Source organism: Pseudopodoces humilis, chromosome 3 (assembly GCF_049639895.1).
Source record: "Pseudopodoces humilis isolate 2021_Gansu_Grassland_sample_001 chromosome 3, ASM4963989v1, whole genome shotgun sequence".
NCBI lineage: Eukaryota > Metazoa > Chordata > Aves > Passeriformes > Paridae > Pseudopodoces > Pseudopodoces humilis.
The window spans coordinates 40,174,466-40,194,697 of NC_142202.1; the positions used below are offsets into that span (position 1 = coordinate 40,174,466).

At 37.2% G+C, this 20,232-nt stretch overlaps 1 protein-coding gene across 1 annotated transcript; it reads right to left on the reverse strand.

The window, feature by feature from the left end:
• Positions 1-1,259: 1,259 nt before the first annotated feature.
• Positions 1,260-20,031, reverse strand: RNASET2 (ribonuclease T2). The gene is made up of 9 exons (XM_014256005.2): positions 19,927-20,031; positions 16,044-16,110; positions 10,780-10,835; positions 9,700-9,757; positions 8,796-8,866; positions 6,375-6,488; positions 4,104-4,149; positions 3,816-3,890; positions 1,260-1,616 (listed from the first exon to the last, which is right to left on the reverse strand). The coding sequence occupies exons 1-9, from the start codon at positions 20,013-20,015 to the stop codon at positions 1,425-1,427; spliced, it is 768 nt and encodes a 255-aa protein (XP_014111480.1). The 5' UTR covers positions 20,016-20,031; the 3' UTR covers positions 1,260-1,424.
• Positions 20,032-20,232: the final 201 nt, after the last annotated feature.

Genomic DNA, 20,232 nt, shown 5'->3' on the forward strand with positions numbered 1-20,232 from the left:
TGTGTGTACCTGCTGACTCCTTTTGGCAAGAGTCAGCTTTACCTCTGACTGAGAAACAGGACTGAGGAATTAAAGCAACTGCAGAAAAACAGGCAAACCCAACAATCACTCGTTTGTCAGACCCTAATAGTTCCTTGGCTGTTAAAATAAATAAATATCTGAGTTTCAATAAAGGCCTAAAAACACACATTCTGGAATACAAAGGTAACAGAACATTAAATGAAAGAGAAATAGGTAGAGAAGGCAGATGGTAGAGAAATAGGGACAGTCAAAAATGAGGGTAAATGGTTTCAACTCAAAATAACAAATTTGTTTCTAATACTGCATTTGATGTTTTCACAGTAACATTATTCTAACAAACAGATGGTTCCTTGAGCCATAATTGTCTTTCTTTGAAACACAGTTTGAGACACCTAAATCAACACAGCACTGTGGGGAAGATGTCATCAAAACTTGGTTCCCTCTGGAAGCATCCACCTTCGTGGCATGTTACTCATCACTATGGGGTAGAGATGCACTATTGCCAACATCTGTACTTTTTACTGAAAATCCTGTAGTATTTATTGTTCCATCTATAAAAAGGTATTTCTTGGAACACAGTGATTACATGACAATCTTGTTTTTATATAAAAGTGCAGACACTCACAAGTAGTAATGCTGAATGTTCAAATACAACTAAAAATTAGTAACAACCTATTTCTAGAGTCTAACATTCTCCTATACTAATGTGCAAGTTCTAGCATTGATTGTTCCTCAAGACTGTATGGAGCTACTGCTACAAAAATAATCAAACAGGTAAGGCTACAAATACAGTCTCCCTGAGATGTTCTAGGTATAAGAACCCAAACTTGGATAATGTTATTACGTCACTAAGAAGTTATGCAAAAGTTGTGTTTGGTCCATTGTGATCCCTGAGTGAGAAAAGGTTCAACACCTCAGAGGACATGATCTCTGTTCTGCACTTCTGGAGAGCAATTATGCAAGGCAGTGGCTATTGCATCTGGGAATGAACCTCCAGACAGGTCTCAAGAGCTCCTTCTGTTTACAGTACTTCCCTCTCAAGAACTTGTCACCTCATCTTAGAGAGATGATCAGCCTTTTAATACAAAGAATTATTTAATTTCCCTGACTCACTGGTAAAAACCAAAAAGCAGCTGAAGTGGCAGACTTAGCTGCATGTCACACTGAGAAGTCACCATTCACTTCTGAACACTGATTCAAACCATAAGCAAGCCAAAAAATTCAGACCAAGCTGTAGATCAAATGCTGATCCCATCATGTGGACCACTCTCCTTTAATAGCAAAAGAATTGTGTTTTCCAGCAGAAATCTTCACTGTAGGCCCGTGATATGGACAGGGGCTTGTAATATTACATGAATTTGGGTTTTGTTGCTGTTTAAACAGTTTTTCAAACTCTTATGGCTTCATTTGTGATCTTGGACCTCTGAAGGGTAATAGGTTGGGAGATCATCATGGCAGACCGACAACTCCGAAGTTCCAAGCTTCAAGTGAGCCTGCATTGGGTTGGATTCATCCTCTGGCACCGTGCAGTTTACCAGTTGCAGTTCTTTGGTGAAGCAGAATTCAATCTGGCCAATTGTTTGTGCCTTTTCACCCTAGAAAGATGAAGGGTAAGATCAGCCTCATGGGAAGGAGAAAATAAATCAATGATTCAGCTACATTGCCCTATCTGTAGAACACAGTAGTGATTATTTGCGAATTTACTGGATGAAAAATGTGAAGTATAAGACGCATCCACTCTGAGCAGCTTATAGTAAATACTGTTAATCAGAACCAATCTGAGACTTGTCTAACTAGTAAGCCTCGTTATGAAATGCTGTGACACATCGTCCTGGCCTTCACTCATCTGCACAGGCCACAGAAGCTGTTCAACCCCAATGATGAGCTCTGGCTGAACTCTGTGAATATTGAAGGGTACATGTGACCAGAAAGACACTTTTCACCAACTCTTCATAGTAGGACAGAAACTGAGGCAAATAAAATTCTTCATCCATTAAAACACAAACTAAATTTTGTAACAGCTTTTACAGAAAAAAATACAGAACCAAGCTATCAGAAGGAGCAGAAGCATCATTTTTGGACTACAGGACAGGCTAGGAAGAAAACAACTGACCATGAATAAAGCAGGCAGGCATGTAGGCCTTTCATGTGGCAAAAAGTTTACAGAAAAATCTCCCCAAATACTCAGGTCTAACAAAATGTGGGAAAAAAATGGTTTTGGAAAATTAAGCAGTACAAAAAGATACATACAAGACAAAAGTAACCGTGGTGAGGATTTTTTTGTTTGTTTGGAATTTGTGTTGTTAGGGGGTTTGCTTATTTTGTTGTTTTTTTTTTTAAGAAACATCAGAACAGAGAGTGTGTCTAATCCATTCCAAACATCAAAGTACCTCCATCATGCACAGCTGGCATTGACAAGTCTAGAACTCTGAAAAAGGCCTATCTTCAAATAACTGAGATGTACTTTTTCATTTATATTACTCAATACCTTCAGCTGTTAAGTACAGGAGACCCAAGCTGTACACTACTTTCATGTAATTGAAGCAGTATCCCAAGTATCCTAAAAGCAATGGCAGAACTACAGCACACAGAGCTTGAAACTGGGGTTTGTGTTAGCTCTGTACTACTTTAATGTCAAAAGGTGGGTGAGTGTACAACCCACATTCAACTAATATTCCTTTAAGTTCCTTTAAGTAACTTATAAACCCATATTAAAAATATTGTAACCTATAGATTTTTTTCTTGTTAAAAAACATATGAGTACAAAAACCTCAGAGCATTACTAAAGCAAGAGCTGACAACACACTCCAGCAGCAACTGTATCTCAGCAAGTTTTCATAAATTGTTGCCTGTGTATGGGCAGTAACTCCGCCAAGAGTTCTGCAGTAAATCACCTTTCACAAGCTGAGATAAGAAGGAACCACTTATAAGAGTGAAAGCTAACCTTGTGGGTTTTGTTTTTTCATTATTTTTCTGAAAGAGCAGAGTAACCTAGCTGAAAAAAAGGGAAGAGCTCTACAACCTAAACGTGTAGTTGTCCAGAAGACTATTTTGTTCCTTCAGAGGCACTTTTGGTTCAGATATGGTGACCTGTACTTTACAGAGCACTGTCTCTGTGTAATACCTTCTCTACTGCATTATGATGCACAGCACAATCAATGGCAAGGAAAAGTAAAAAGACATGGAATTTTGAGACATGATTGGCTCAAAAGAAAAGACTACAATGAAGCTTAAAATGCCTTTCTGTACCTCTTTATATATGGACTTTCTGGAACAATCTCAGAGACAAGCTTCTGAGCTGCTTTATTTCAGAAGGAATCTGTTCACTGAGTAACTTCTTCATGCAGAACACAAGAGCCATGCCCAGTGGAGGGAAGGCTGCTGCTGACAGCAGCACCCTCACCAAGACTGACAGTCACTGGCTCCATTCAGCTCACTCTTACTGATTTTAGTTATCTGCCATGCAGCAATTAAGCTTTAGCAGGCATGGTGTAAAGTGCTCAGCTACAGCAACACCTCTGGCAGGGTGGATACAGCATTCATACAAAAGATGCAGGTGTAAATCTTTTAAGACAAAGAGACCTCTAAAACCCATTTCCAAGAATCAAACAAAACCTGTACGCAAACAGCTGTGTACACAAAGAACACTTAGACCTAAGTTTCACCATACCAAAAATTTTTCACTCTATTTTTGCTGTACTTTTGATTAAAAAATTCTTCTTAAAAAAAGGAAGTTATTTTTTGTTTGGGTTTTTGGGTTTTTTTCCATTTTGGAAAATTAGGGGAGTTTTTACCTCTTCTGGAGGAAGGCATTGGATCTTTGGTGTTACACCATAAAATCTTCTAAGAGCTTCCTTTATAGCAGTCATCTGAAAAATTAAACAGCTTATAGAGATTAATAAGTCACAAGCACACCTTCCAACAGCTACTACACTGGTGAAGCTCTCAAAAATCTATATAAAAAGCACAACCTTAAAGAACTATAAAATTTTTGAAAGATCATTTGTCCTCCAGAAATTAGCTGACTCCTACTGAAAAAGAAGTCCATGCATATGATTTTGTTTTATAAGATTGCCTCTTACCTTGTAATATGAACTGCTCGGCTTTATCCCAGCTTTTAAGAGACAACTGAAACAAAGATAAAACATTTTTCCATGTTTCCTGTATGCAAACATGCCTTCATAATCATTAGGTAAAACAGAAATCTTAAGAAACTTTCAAGCATTACAGTAATGGGAGCAAGGGCAACTTGTCTTTCATTCTTTGTCAGCCTAGGAAAGGCCATTTTCTGAAAGGACACGTCCCATCTAATTTGGCAGTCAGGAAGAACTCTTTCCCACACCTTAATCTGAGAAACTAGGATAGTTCAGTCCTCAGACACAGCTAGGGGAAAGGGAGTTTCAGAGTGCTTTGTTCAGTGCCAGATAGGGCACGCAGTTTAATTGCTTCCTTTCTCCTGCCTTGAGCCATCCCCCTGTGCTCCTGCCACTGCAGAGGAAGACTTGTGAGGGTGTTCCAGGCACCCTCAAATACAACCACAGGATGGGCTTCCTGTAGTGGGAGACACACAGCATACTGGGAGAGGGATACAGCATGTCAATCAGGATCAATGTTACTGTCAGGGCAGACACTGTTCTAATAAATATGTTTTTGAAGATGAAAAGTTGGTCACATGAGAGAAATGAGGTAGTGCTCAAGAACCTGCAGCCTGTGTACCTCCTCCTTTAGGCTCACTCCTGAGAGGAGTCCACATTTCCAAGCTGGCAAGACTCAGGAGCTAACATAAAATGAGTCTGTGAGTCCCAGCTTCTTCTGTAAGAAGTGGGAATGGTCAGTACCTTGCAGGATTTAATTCATAAAAGCTAATTCCCTTCCAAGGTCAGTTTTTGCACAAGGAAGATTTTATCCATCTGACTAAAGGACAAGCTGTTTTTACTTGTCATTTTACACTGCATATAAGGAGGCAAATAGACTAGATGATGTTCTGTTAATTCTTACAGAAGTCTGCATGATGTCCTCTTTTTAATAATTTGCTTTTTGGAAACAATTTTTTTAATCACTGACATTTTTTCTCATTCAAGGAGAAATTATATACTATGAGAACATTTTCAATCTTTTTACTCTTCAGCAAAGATAAAATTAATTATACTAATTCTCACAATAGATAATAAGCTTTGAGCAATTAATTTCAACATGCTTCAATCTCTATTCTTTTGCAGTGCTGCATATGCTGATACAGAGTCACATCATCGGTCACTGTGCCATCTGTAAATGTTTTAGTCACACCATCACAGCTACTTAGGCAATTGACTTAGACATCATTAATTTTAACATTACATATGTCATGCTCAAACAATGTGTATAGAAAAATCTGCTACAGTTTTAAAAGACATCTACAAACCTGAGGTGGGAGAGGAGATGTATTTCCTTTGTGCATATGCAAAATAAATGAGACTTTGTCTAGGAGACTGCTTGGCCAGGATACTGGCAGAGCATGAACAGAATGAGCTGGTTTGGGGTTTCTTTGGGGTTGTTTTAAGTTTTTTGGGGTTGCTTTGAGTTTTTTTAAGGTATGTTTCTTTGTAGGAAACTATTTCCTCTCTCAGATACTGTCCTCTTATGGTCAATAAATTGAAGTCAAACATCCTCTCACCCATACCAAGCACTGATCAGGAAAGGACTGTAACCTTCTGGCATTCACCTGCAGCCAGAACACATGCATACAGCACTTGGACAAGGCACAAGAGTCTCATCAAGACTTTGAATCTGGAATGCCCAGAGCTTTTGGACTGTAAGGAGAAATCAGCCCCTAGGACAAAGCAAAAGTTCCACATGGGGGTTGACAGAAAGTCCAGCATAGGACTGCCTGCAGCAACTGAAGCCTTCATAACCTCCTCTTTTGCTGTTGCCTCTCAGCCTTTTCTCAGGACGTCCTGCATGATTTTGCCTGCAGCTTGTCCTTTCCCCTGAGCAAAGCACTGTCTTAAAAACAAGTGTTTGGGGCTCAGCATGACTCAGAAGTTTAGGGGGGATTTGTTACTTGATTTAGAACTTTACAGGTACCATAGCTTTTGGTATCAAGATACAGCCTGTAAAGCTTCTCAAAAATTTAGTGGCTCACATGGTGTAGAACAATGCTGCTAAGGATGCTGCTGGCTTATGTGACTGAAGTGACCAGAGACTGCTTCTCAGGGTAACAACTCTTCCTCTGAACTTCAGTACTAAAAATAATTTCTGCTAATTCTCATTTCCTCTCTACCGTCAGATTTTTAGACTTTCATTTGAGGCTAGAATTGAAACTTTTAGGAACTGTTTGAAATAAAAGCCAGAGTTCATCAAGTTCATTTACGTACCCATTGAGATCAACATGCTGGTAGAGTTCTAAGGCTTTACCAAAGTACTTTTTCTGAGAATTAAGGATCTCAAGTGTGGCTGCACAAGTGCCATGTTTGTCCCACTCATGTTTCCTATAGGAGAAAAGCAAAATGCAAATTTTAGAATACATTATTTGCACATGTGCTGTACAAGCTAGTCATTGTACTTAAATCAAGTATCCAAAAGGCTACACATGTGGAGTAGAACACTGCATTCAAATTTATCACACATGTAAAAAGTAAACCCAAGCAAGATCACTCCCACCATTTCAATAACAGCAACATCTATATTTTCATTAAATAAATATGTATCATGCTCTTACGATACAATGCCCTGTCAGTGTATTTATACAAAGATGTTTGGAGGTCAGAATGTAAAGTATTTGCCTAGAAAATTACTATCCCTAAGCTTTTTATAAGTTTTAGTGGAACCTTTTGTGTTGAACAGACTTTGAAAGCACTAAATTTTTTTCTGAACTCAAAGGATTAAGCCTTATTTTGGGTGAAACAGTATAATTGCACAAGCTGCTAAGATTTTAGGATTGGTTTTTATTCTGGCCTGTGGCAGAATTTTCACAGGCCTTCTCTCAAGTCTTGCTTCTAGTCCACTATCCATTTTCCTAAGGGTAAGGAATAGAGAGCAAAAGAAATTCTTGCAGTGTACACCACACAAACTCAAACAGGACAAAAACTGGGAAAAAGACAAAAATCAATCAATTATCAATTTATCAATTCTAAAGTCCATTGGAAGATTAAGCAGTATAGTCTTTAGCGACACTGCCTGTCTTTTTTTAAAATTCTTTTCAAATTTTCATGATCTACTTGCACTATTGGGTATCAGTTCAGTAGATATACAGAAAGATTATCTAATCACAAACTTCTGCCCTCACCACAGCATCCTGTGACCTTATGATGCCTTAAGTACATCATCAAAAAGAGAGAAGAAGGACAACTAGTACTCACTTGAAAGCCTACCTTGGAGTTGTCTGTTCATATTGAAAACTTCAGATTTTTCTTAAAGAATTAAAACACCTTAAATTCTGTTTGGATCTAGAGAAATAGTGCACTACTTCTCAACAGATAATTAATAAAGCAACTGTGGTGTCAGGAGATTTGAGGCAGGGGAAAAGATGCTTTACTGTAAGATTTTCACTGTATCTTCCCAAATTTAGCCTTGTAGAGAGTTCTCATCTGTAACATTCAACACAACTGCATGTCAAATGAATTGTTTATTGTCTGGAAGAGACCAGTTTCCATGGGCAGATTTCTCCACAAGGGATTTTAAATTACTAATGGGAAAAGACACCACAGTTTTAAAGTAAACAGAAGCTCTTTTAGGGGTAACCTTAGCAAGAGATATAGTTAGGCTAGATCAGAAGCAGATAATAGTCAGATCCAAAGAGCTACTGAAACAGCAGCAAGCTGGAGGCAAGGCTTTGCATGTAGGACAACAATTTTAATTCAGAGAATGTATACATGCATCTGTGTAAAACCAATGGTGAAGTGCTTGTCTTTTGAAGAATTTCAGTAGTACTTGTATTCAAGTGTCCTCCTCTTTCTAAAAAGAAGGTAGAAATAGAAATGCCAAAGATCTGCTGGCATTAAGAAGCTGATTACTGCTCCCATGGAGTGGTTTGGTGCAGTCTGCACTGACAGTACCTGTGCACCATCATCTGCAGCAAGCCAAGAATGCACCAGGCCCAAGTGTTTTAATCAGTCCTGTGAGCTTCCAGAATGGACAGAGACTTAGTCTCCACAAAACATTTACCCAGACTTTAAGATGACACTCTTCACAGTGTTACTTTATTTTGCAGCACAGCCACACCAAAGAACAAAAGAAAAGATAGTAAAAACAGCTGCCAGTGCTTGTGAAGCTTCTGCACCTCTTGCACCCACAAGCTTGGTGGTAGGACAGAACTGCTGTCAGTAACTTCACTGAAAAGAGAAGTGGCTGCCATGACACAGTGCGTTCTATTTTTCTATTTCCTCTTCTATGAGGAAACCCAAAAGGAAAGCTCACTCAAGACCAGTAACACAGTGAAACTAGCTAGGGAAAAAGATCTGGAAGCTGCTCTTGCAGCTAGCTGTGACACCCCAGGACAGCTACTGCTACTCAGATTTAATGTGTCAACAACAGGTGTTTGTCCTCCCTGGGGACAAAGGGAGGAAACATTCTCTCACCAAGTTTCATTTCTCTAAAACTTCTGCTATAGCTCTCTCTTCAACAGCTGTATTTTACAAGAGAACAGATCTATACTGTAAATGAGACTGGCAAGACACACTGCTTCAGTGGCCTCCTGGACACTTCTTCTCCTGCACAACATCTCACCTAAAGAGCTACTCAGATGGATTTTTATAAAATAATATCCAAAATACTTTTTAGGGCTTTTTAATACTCACCAGAACTGTGTGCGATTCAGAGATGAATGAAGCACATCAGGCCAGTAGTGTCTCATGTCTGACATAAGATCCTAAAAACACCACAATTAATAAATGCACCTACAGCCCTGAAAAAATATTTATTATACAATCTACATATATTGATACATTTTTTACAACTGAAGCCTCATCTTTCAATGTCCATGACTGAAACATATAGTTGAAGAAAAATAAAAGGTCTTTTTCCTCCATATTCTGAAAATGCTGTTGTTGGAATTAACAGGTACACCTACCTAAATATCTGAACATACTAATACCGACACTGCCTAAAATTAAGACTTTCCTTCAACTGCCCCTGCACAAGTTTTTCAATCATGCAGTGGTTTCACATTTGTTGGCTCAAGTCTTTTATCCCTGTTTATAACACATAAATTAATTTTGTTGAATTAAATACATCACAGTTCTTTTAAGTAGAAAAAGAACAAAAAAAGACTAATGGCCTAGGAGAAAACACACAGGAAACAGTACTCTGAACTCATAATTTCTTTGTTCTGATTTTGCAGTAGAAAATGCGAAGAGAGCACCAAGTGACTGAGTCTTTTTCTTTTTGCCACTGCAGATCCATCACCAACGTAGTGCTGGACCTTTAGATTTAGTAAGGAGGATGTGGCTGAATGAGCCAAACTCATGTTCACATTTCAGTTCATGGCATGTTCACAAAATCAAGTAGGTGCAGCTGCTAATGATCACAAGGATGGCAACTTCAAACAGTACCGGAAGCACTCAAAGAATTTCTAGAGTCCTTAAAAAAACATACCTCTAAGTAAACATTGAGTGATATTATAAACTGCATATTTTGCATATAGGATGTGCAAAAGTAATTGCACTTAGCTCCGCCTGATATGTCTGTTTTTGTTTTAAATACCTTGATCTCGGTGACATTGAAATGCCATGTCCTATTACAGTCTTCAGCTCTGTCAGGCCTAGGGAAGCAAAATAAAATTGAAAAAAAGATGTCTCCTAACTCACTACCGGGAACTAACATATCACTGGCCTGAATTTTAAATATGCATGATTATAGCTGGAGATTTTACTTAAAAATGCAAGTAAACCATCAGAACCTACAGTGCTTTAGAAGTAAAACCTTCAAGACATTGATTATGGCCAAAAGATTTCTCATGAAGATTCAAAAAGATGGCCAAAAGATTTTGTCATGATTCCTTTGTTTAGCCCTTTGGTCCCTTTCATTCTTTGTAAAAGTCATTTGGGTGCGCCAATGACTTGGGAGGGTCTTGCACATGATGTCACTGGTGTCACTAATGGCAGTGACATCCTAAATTGCTGCCCCATCTGATGTTTCTGCAATTATCACCAAGACACTCTCAGAGAATCAATACATAATGCTGCTCACTTTTTCAGGAGGCATGGCTTAAACTCCTGTACTGATTTTAACCTGTATTTGTCCAGAAAAGCTTTGAATTGCTGCCACCGGCATCAATTCCAGTGAGTTGATTCCTTTGAAGCAAATTAGTTTTTCCTATATTTTTGCAATATTTGTCTGAAGATAAGATACTCAAAGCCACAAGCAGTCATGAGATATTAACAAATTCTTTTTACTCAAAAAAACAAAAAAAAGAAGGGAAACAATAGTTCCCTTTGTGCTTGAGATGATTTCTGATCTTATGAAGAGATGTATAAATAAAATTTGTATGAGGCCAGAGAATTTCAATGAGTCATGAGATACAGAACTGTATTTCAGTTTTATGTCAAACCATAGGGTTTTAATTTTGTTTCAAGGAATCATAACAACAGACAGATTAAGATCTCAAAAAAATAAAAAAAAAATCAACAAAAAAACCCACAAAAAAACCCAACAGAACAAACAAAAAAACACCCCAAAGAAACAAACTCCCACCCAATAAAACCAAATCACTAAACATCCTGGTTTAGTTTAAAAATTGATTTTTCCTTTCCAGGCTGAAATAAAAACACTCTGTGATCATACCACAATCCATGGATTGTCCAGTACTTTGGCGGGTCATGACAATCATTAGCATTCATCTGTAGGGAACAAAACCACAGAATATTTGCTGCATGTATCCAGAAGTAAAGGTTTAAAGGCAAAATTAATTCAGTGATGGCCCAAAGTTCTACTGTGACATGCTAACTTGCCAAATCAGGAACGGGTGAACTCCAGTTACTTGAAGCTGTCATGGATTATACCACTTAGGGACCCACTGGCATTAAAATTTTGAAGCAGATCAGTGAAATATGAACAGAGTATAAAGAGAAGATAAAAGGACATGTTCTGATGTAACAGGAAGTAGCCTGATCCACACAAACAGAGCTTTATCAGCACTTATAATATTCCAGGTGGCAGCTCTCTGTAATTTTCTCATTACCACATCTTTTCAAGGAGTGCACAGCCATTAAAATAAAAACATGCAAAATAAACTATAATACTGGACAAGCACAAAACCTTCTTTAAGCATTCAGGACTTGTTTTTTTACACTGTATTAAAAGTGAAAAATACAAAGAAGAGATTAAATATATTGCTTATTCCAAGTAAAATGGACTTATGCCCGTAAGGATTTTGACTTGAGGGACAAGGGAATGGATAGAAAAAGAAAGACTAAACACCTTCCTACAAAAACAGAAAAATAGAGCCTCCAATAAAAACTGTTGATAATACAGGAGAAATAGCCTACACTTTAATTACTGCTTAGAGCAGACACATCCCTGAAAAAAACAAATTAAAAAAATCCATGTCACACATCATGGAATACCATTACTGTATTTTTCCTGATTATTCTTCTTAGCAATTAAAGCTCTTTCAAATAAACACTTTTTGCCACTAACTAACAACCTCCCCAGACGTTCCTTTCCCATAATAATAGCTTTCCTTTTTGGCTCTGCATTCTGTCTTAATTATGCCACAATGTCTTTTATGTGATGCCAGAGCAAGAGCAGAGTGTAGAGAAGAGCAGACACAAGCCTGTAATCTCACTAATTGCCTTCCACATGCCACAGGCCAGTGGCAGCAAACCTGCAAGCTCTGCGAGACTTTCTTGTCCTTTGTCCATTTCCTTCCTCTCCTCTTTTGCCACCAACAATACAAGCAATTACACCCAGAAACAGCTTTTTTCCCTGAAAGGAGTATTTTGAACAAACACACACTGCAAATGTCTAAATAATATTGTTCCTGTCATGACACAAGCTCTGTGGAACCACTTCTTGTCAGCCTTCCTGTTCACAGACTGATTGCTGGAGGATTAATTCAACCTCAGGCAACCACAGACTTGAAACAGAGGTACAAACATTTATTTGCAAGCCTTATATACCTAGATAAATTTGAAAAAGAATCACTATTTTCTCCTGTTTTAAAGCAATCTGATAATCAAACCAATCCAAAGGAATCATACACTGTAAAACTGAGCAAGGTGCTGGTAAGGCTGTAGAGCACCCATCATGCTAGGAGGGAACGCTACAGCAGAGGGATTAGCCTATTTGTAACAGCAAGTCATTGCACAAACAGCATGTTCCAGAAGTATGGAAGCTTTTTATCACCTCTGAAATGCCAAAAAGTGAAATACCATCAATGTGTCCCAGAAGTGTTACCTGTTGAGCTGCCCAAATTACAAATCCCTTGGTACAGCAGCAGGTAAATGTAAGCGTTGTGCTACTGGATCACACAAGATACACCAAATTGAAATGAAAAATCGGCTTCTGGGAAGTGAAATATTTCATCCTGTTCTCCTTTCCAACTACCTTGCTTAAGTAGGCCATCTCTTTAATTAAGATAAATTATAAGTTACTTGGTAATGAAACATGGCAACTGCTAAGAAAAATTCTTGCTTTTCAAACTGTGGAGAGAATTCACCTCTTCAACTTCTCCTCATACAGTGTGCATTTACTCCCCTTCCTCCTTCTCCCCACACCCTGGGGTAAAACAAATTAATAAATGAACCAAATTTATAGGGTTGCTGAAAAAAATTGGGTGGCAACTAATACAAATTTTCTACTTATTGAACACCTCTCTCAGGAGCTGTTAGACTAAAACCTTTCATATAAAGATCCACAAAACCACCTAAACCAAACCTTATTCTCAGAAAACTTGTAGAAATTGTAGACACAGATTAAGAGTTATCTTATGAATTACATGGACATTGGGAAAAGCATTTCTTTTGTTCCAGAACAGTGTATGGCAAGAGCTGAAATGACTTTGACACACCTGGCTTAAAATGCAAAGAAATATATCTAAGGAAGTTTTTGATCTCATGCTAGATCACAATAGTGTATTGCCCTCACTTTAGTCACTTTAATTCTTTTTCTATTACGTGACTACTACTATTTTTACCAAAAAAAAGAAGGAAAAACAGCGTTTCTATTCTTCATTTAAGCCTCTGCTATAAAATTATTGTCAAAGCCTGAACGTAAGAAAATTTTTTATCTCATATGAAAAAATATTTTTTTTAAAAAAACAAATCATCTGTTGCTTAACCCAACATTCAAACTTGAATTCAGACTGTTCTGTTCATTACTCTATTCTACTGTCCTTTTTTTGACTCTTTCCTTCCTCAGAATATATGTGCAATAAAAGGCAGATGACAGCGGGTACCCTTTCTTTATTGTCCTTCCCATTCCTAACAGAGAAGGAACTAAATAACTTACAAACTTGCACTGGATCTTCCACATTTCACACATACAAACACAAAACCAACCACACAGAAAATTTTACCTTTTTGCAATCTCTAGGATGCAAAAGCTGAGATGATAGTTCTCTTTTTAAGTTCTGCAATAAAAGCTATTTCACAACTCCATAAAAGGGGAGTTGGAAAGTTCCTTTTCTTGGCCTTAAGCTGCTCTTAAGTCACTGATTTGTTACTGAAAAGTGTGGTGTGAATTAGCCCACAGGCACAATTTTTTAAGGGAACATGAAATTCACAGTCACTTGAGGTCTGTGAATTTAGCTTAGGTATCTTTGCATAAGACGCAGTCAACTTAGGTCAATTATATGGTACTGGAATTTCTAATCACGTTACAAGGAAGAAAATCTCTCTTCCTCCTTCACCCTTTTCACTGTTGTACTCAGTAATTAGGTCCTGCGATTATCTCTACTTCTATGATACCACTGTATTTTAATGGGTTAGTTTGAAAGGTATGACTACAAAACACTTAATTGTGCTGATCACACTCAGTATTAAAAGGCACCAGCTGAATACTTACTTTCTAAAGCCCAGGAAGAGCTGGGAGAGACGTATTCTCAAATTTCTGGCATGCTGATCTGTGCCCTCTAAAGTTTAAAGAAGGCCTTTCAGGCCTTCAAAAGCCTAAAAAAATTTTCAAGTACAGATTTGCAAAATAGGTAGGAGTTAAGATGCAGCTCATCCACACATCTCAAGAACACGCTATGTATGAAAGAGTCTATTATCAGATTCCTTTAGATAGGAGGCACAAACTAAGAAGTACTTTCAGAAAAAAAGCATCTCACAGCTTTTTGTCATAATTGATATAATGACTTTTGCTGTTTCTTTTACAGCTTTTTCCTTCCAATATCATGTCAACAATTTTAAACTGAATAATAACATTAAAAACATTTACACACTGAAAAACACCAGTTATATATAAATACACCAAACATACAGAAGAATCTACCTACTTAAACACACTTAAACTAATTCCTGAATTTAGAAACTACTCTTATCTAAAACAAGAAAGATGTTTTAGGAGTACAGTTGAGATCTTGTTCCATCATGGCACAATGATGGGAAACTACAAAAAAAAGTCACTTAATATGATTTTAATACCCCTTTTTCTGTACTTCATTGAATGCTTCTGTCCACCTCTTACTACAGAATATCACAAGAAATTAACAATGTGCAAGAATGCTTACATTTTCTGATGTTCAATACCTTCAATTATTCACTACAACTTCATTAGAAGGTTATGTAAACTATCTGTCAGTTTATAAATTGCACTACCCTGGAATTCAGAGGAGTAACCACCATAAATACAAAGTGGAAAAACTGGTTGCTAAGGGGTTTGTTTTATCAATTTTGGGTTGTTTCATTTTTTATTTTTTTTTCCAATTGTTCTCATCTCAGTCATGAAAGCAAGGGTTTGCACTGCTACTGACTCTGAATACTGACTCGTGCTAGGCACTACAAACTCTTCAACACCAACATCTCTGCTTCAAGTCATTAACAGTGATGTTTAATCAACAGAAAATCAGACATATTGCATCAAATCTTTCCTTATTTCTGCCCAAAAACAGGCAAACAAAGAACAGAACAGTGATTTTGGTCTTTGGTCTCAGTTAGTCACACACATCTGACTTTTGTTATTGATATAGTCCTCCACTTTTAAGTAAAGTACATCTACTTTTCCTCAGATATTTAGGCAGCACATGACTTTTGTTGCTACTGCTTTTCTATCTATTTCCAGAAACAGGAATAAGAAATAAAAAAGTACCTAAAACACAAAAAATAAGATTCTAATGTTGTAAAAAAATCCTAAGAAATCTTTCTCATGGCAGAGACATTTGGCTGAACCTGAAGCTACTTTATTATCCACAAGGTTTTTCTACCTTGTGTGTGTCAATAAATCTGATCATATTTTTAACTTAACTGTATGGGAAGAGACCTTTGAGTACTTCCAGTATAGGAAAAGTGTTCTACTTATCAGATGGTAGTAGATATTTAATAGCAATAGTACCCCTCTTAGCTGTGCTTTGACAGATGTTATGTTGAAAGGTTGGGTTTGTTTTGGGTTCATACCCCTCCAACACAGCAAAAAATGCAGAAATACTCAGAGACACCTGCCACAACACCTTTATAGCTCTCTTGCCTGACTGAATCACTATTTGATGAAATCACAGAAATACTGGAGCAAACATTACAAAGCTAAAAAACTTATTGTGCAGCAGTTAGTTCAAATACTGATCTGTCATCAGTCAAACAAGGAAGGCAAGTCTTCCTACAGAGTCTGATGAAAGTCTAGGATTAAGTTTATAACTAATAAGATGTCACAAATTCTGTAACAAGCTTACTGTACAGTACACTCTACACTGATGACTCTATCTGTAACACACCACAGTCTTTCCTGCTGCTCTGCATTGCAGGGGAAGTAGCAAAACTTCAGGATCAGGAAAAGCCATATAAAGGCATAACCAAGATTAAATATTTAATGGGTTTTATTCAATCTGTTTTCACACATTTATTATCCAATGCTACCTTTTTTAGGATAAAAGAGAAACACAAAAATCTTACCTTACATACAGTCACTGGCCAATGATGAGCAAAATACAGCTTTTTCCAGGGATGAAAGTGGACGCCACTGGAGAGAGACAGACAAATTTATTTTCTTCAAGCATTTTAAAAAGAGGAACACCTTCAGGCACACACTCCAAACTAACAAGTAGGAAAGAATCAACATATTAGGAAACCTGCTAATATCTTGATTGTTAAACAAATTCTCCTTTTGGCAACCTGCTAATATGTTGATTGTTAAACAAATTCTCCTTTTGGCACCCTCTCCATATGCTTTCCATTTCTTAAGTATGGAAAAAACACATTGCTCTGTTTTTTATTTACAGAGTATTTATTGGCATGCTTTTAAATTTTTTTTTTTTTAAATAGGTGTCTTTATTTAATATGTTAAGAATGTTCTAATTCTTCTTGATAGGCACATTATCTGAGAAAAAAAAAAAGCATACAACCTTCTTGGAACTGTAACTACTCTTCTAAAAAGAAAGACTACAATCATTCACCAACTATGTAGTTTACACTGCAGGACATGCAACTGGATCTTGCAAGTTTCCCCAAACTTTTTAATTAAAAAAAAAAAAAAAATCAGAATAAAAAGTAGAGTACAAATTACAAATCTCAAAAATTCTGACTTTCTAAGTTTATAGGCATTTAATTCAAACAGTACATTTTTAAATGCTCATTAAAAATGAAGTAGCTTTTAAACATTTAAAAAGTGATCAAACTATAACAAAGTCTTAAGGTTACCTATGGAAGAATTTAAGAGGTATTCCATATTTTACAAGAACATGCCTGTTTCTAAGCCTCTAAGAATAAGAGATGTATAATTCACAGACCAACCAGTACTATCTTACTCACATGCAGAGGGAAAAAAAAAACCTCAAAAATTTGTTCAACAAGTGTTGGAAGCCTGGGTCACATCATTTTTATAGAGGCCTTTTCCAACAGTTTGGAGCATACCTACTCAGGTTAAAGTAGAAGTAAATTAAAAAGCTGTTGCATCAGACACTACTGCATATATATTTAGATATTAAGCAACCAAAGTAATTAAATAGTACAGCAAATGGGAAAAATAAGTAGAATTGTAAATTATTTAAACTGACAACATTACCTGCAGAACTGTCAAAATAAATTGTGATTCTCTGGAAGCTAATAGCCACTTGTCAGTCATTAGTTCTTTCTAGAGGACATATTACCAAAAGAAAAAGGGAGGAAAAAAAGGAATAAAAGACAAAGCTAATTCTTCTCAACCTCAAGACAGCCTAGGGATGCTTCTGTGTTATCTCACACATCAGTTATTTCCTCTAGGTTTTCTAGTTTGCAATGGCTGCATTTTCTCTTAAGCATTTAGATGTATTCATGGTTTTCTATGTAATTTAGGAGAATAGCTCTGGACCTGACCAGGCATAGCCACAATAAAAACTATAAACACTTTTATAGGGGTCTTTACTGTTGCTGTGGAAATCTGAATAGAGGAATTACCCTATATTACAGAGCAGTTAATTTCCTTGGTTTTAAAAAGTCCTTGCTTAGAAATTATCTTTCTTTAGAGTTTCCATTAAATCTTTCATCTATATTTGAAATAGCAGCTAAACTTCTGCAATGTCAGTCATGCCAAATAGAGTTCTCCTAGAACACACTTTTTGGCTAAGGATAGGTCAGAAAACTGTACTTATCACACAGAGTGAGTTAAGCTCAGAACTGGAATCCAAGGAAAACCATTTTCAATACCTATGCAACTTCAGAGATACCGCCCCTTCTCTGGACCTGAGTTATCCTGCTCTGTGCAGCTCAGGAATGTGCCTCTAGAGCTGACTCTTTGCCAAGACAGCCAAGTGTCATGGGGTGGCTTTACCTTTAAGGTGGTTTTGGGAGCTAAGGAAGTTGAAAGTGCTGGTGGCTGATGGGAGTCTTTCCTCCTGACCAATTATCAGTCATTTCTAAGAATTGACAGCAGTTTTGACCATTAAAAAGTGGAGTCAACTTGTGAACACCCCCTTAAGATGTACAGTCAAAGCTCTCTTGTCCTCTTTGGTTTCCGGCTTCTGAGAAGGTAACAGGGCTCTGTCTTGGCCTCCTCCCCCCCTTCCAGGACGGACAAGGCTGCAGAAGACGAAGAGGGGTGAAGGAGGAAAGGAAACAGAGCCGGCCAGCTTAGCTTAGTTTGTAGTTTCTGCTGCTGGACTGAAACCTGACATCATGAACTCTTGCAGCTTTTCTAAAGCTTTAATTCTTTTACTACCTGGATAAAACGTACAGATTACTCCTTTTTTCCCAGAGAGACAGAGAAAGAAAGAGACAATCAGCATAAAGAAGACATCATAAAGCCACCAAAAACAGTGAGAAAAGAGTTAAGTTTTAGATGGGGAAGAGAAAATAAGGAGATGCTTTTTAAGCTGAAATATCTTTCTGTTAAAGCTATGGAGATGGACAATAATAGTTGGAAAAGACTCCTTTAATTCATGACAGAGTGTATTGGGAGGAATGGAGTGTTCAAAGTGTAGATTTTGAGCAAAAGAGAGAGTAATTGTGATACAGTGAAGTGCTGGAACAGAGTGAAGCAAAGATTTGAAGCCTTGAGGGCAATGAGAAAACTGTTTCCAGAGAAGCTCACAGAGACAGACGAAGAGGACTTTTGGCTTTGAATAACTCATCCTTAAAATGACATCCCTAGACTCGTGGCCCATACACACCTCAGAGTGATGTGAAATGGGAGGAGTGAGCTCTGATGACAGGATTTCTGGGCAGCTGGCATCAGGGAAATAGAAAACTATAACAGAAATAGTTTTCTTGTGAGAAACTCCATAGATTAACAGAAAGAGACTTCTGTTTCTCTACAAAGACTGATAAAAAGACTGCAGCAGAAATTGAGACTGTTTTAACCACCAAAGTTCTAAAGTTTTTTTGTCTCTATGTTGTCACGTGTACAAAGGAATGGTCAGGTAGTGGGGGATAAAAGAGTATTCTGGAAGTTTATTCTGGTGTTTTTATTCTTGTAGTTTTGTTAATAAACTTTCTTTATTCCTTTTAAGTTTTAAGCCTGTTTTGCTCTTGTTCTAATCCATATCTCACAGCAAGAAATAAGTAATTTTTTTAGTTACTGCTTTAAAACCACGACACCAAGGCAGAGCCTAAATCCTGGGGATTGAAGAAACATCAGCACAGGGTCTAAGCTACCCACCAGCTGCAATGTAAACATTGAAAGAAGTTCAGCAGTGAACTGAGCACTCCTAACCATTCTCTTGCCAAAGCACTGAAAGGAAGCAGTAAAGTTTATTTCCTCATATAATGCAAGAGGAATTTCATCTTTGACCACAGAAGGGTGTGATTTGGAGAGTGGTTTCTTCCATGGCCCATTGGTACTGAAGCTCAGATTTTGCCAAGGTGCAACAACCACCAAAAGATGGTGAAGAAATCTGATACAGCCTCAGTTGTCATATGAAAAAGAATTTTATATTGTCAGAACTGAGAAAATAGCAAGGAAGAAGAAAAGATAAATAAAAAAGTAAATAATGCAACCATTAGTGCAGCTCATGCCACAGGGATGACTCCAGATTTTTTGCTATAAGTTTCAAACTAATTTTCAGATTTTGTCATTGCTATATCACAACTCTAAATGATTAATCTACAGCAAAATTAGAAAAGATTTAAGTGTAACAAACTGAATTTAAGTTTCCTCTCTTTCTTCATGCTGACACATGTAAAGGTTTCCTCAGGCATGATCCTTGCTCCTGTAGTTAATGTAGATGCCTTATTATAAATCACCTAAGGGAAGAATAACACATCAAAAATCGTACATAATAACAAATTTACATTAGAAGTTAAACCATTCTGATCTGCAGTTACGAATGGGTTGTCAGATGTTTCATTTTAAAGCACATCTTACCTTTGAGTAAGTGCATCTGAAGTACACCAACAACATAGTGCCATGGAAAACCAAACCAGAATCCAATAGTGCAGCTCTGCAGGTTTCATTTTGTTATCCAAATAGCTGTAAAAAGGTGTTGAAAGAAGAAATCTGTTACCTATCCAACACACTTAAAGTTAAAATGAAAAAAAACCCACTACTATGTCAGAAATAACAGCTAATGGTAACTCTAGATTAGTTTTACAACCATGGGTAAAATGAGGATCTCTTTCAGGGCTGTGCCTAATTCCCCAGCTTGCATGGTAATTTTCATAGACTAATGCC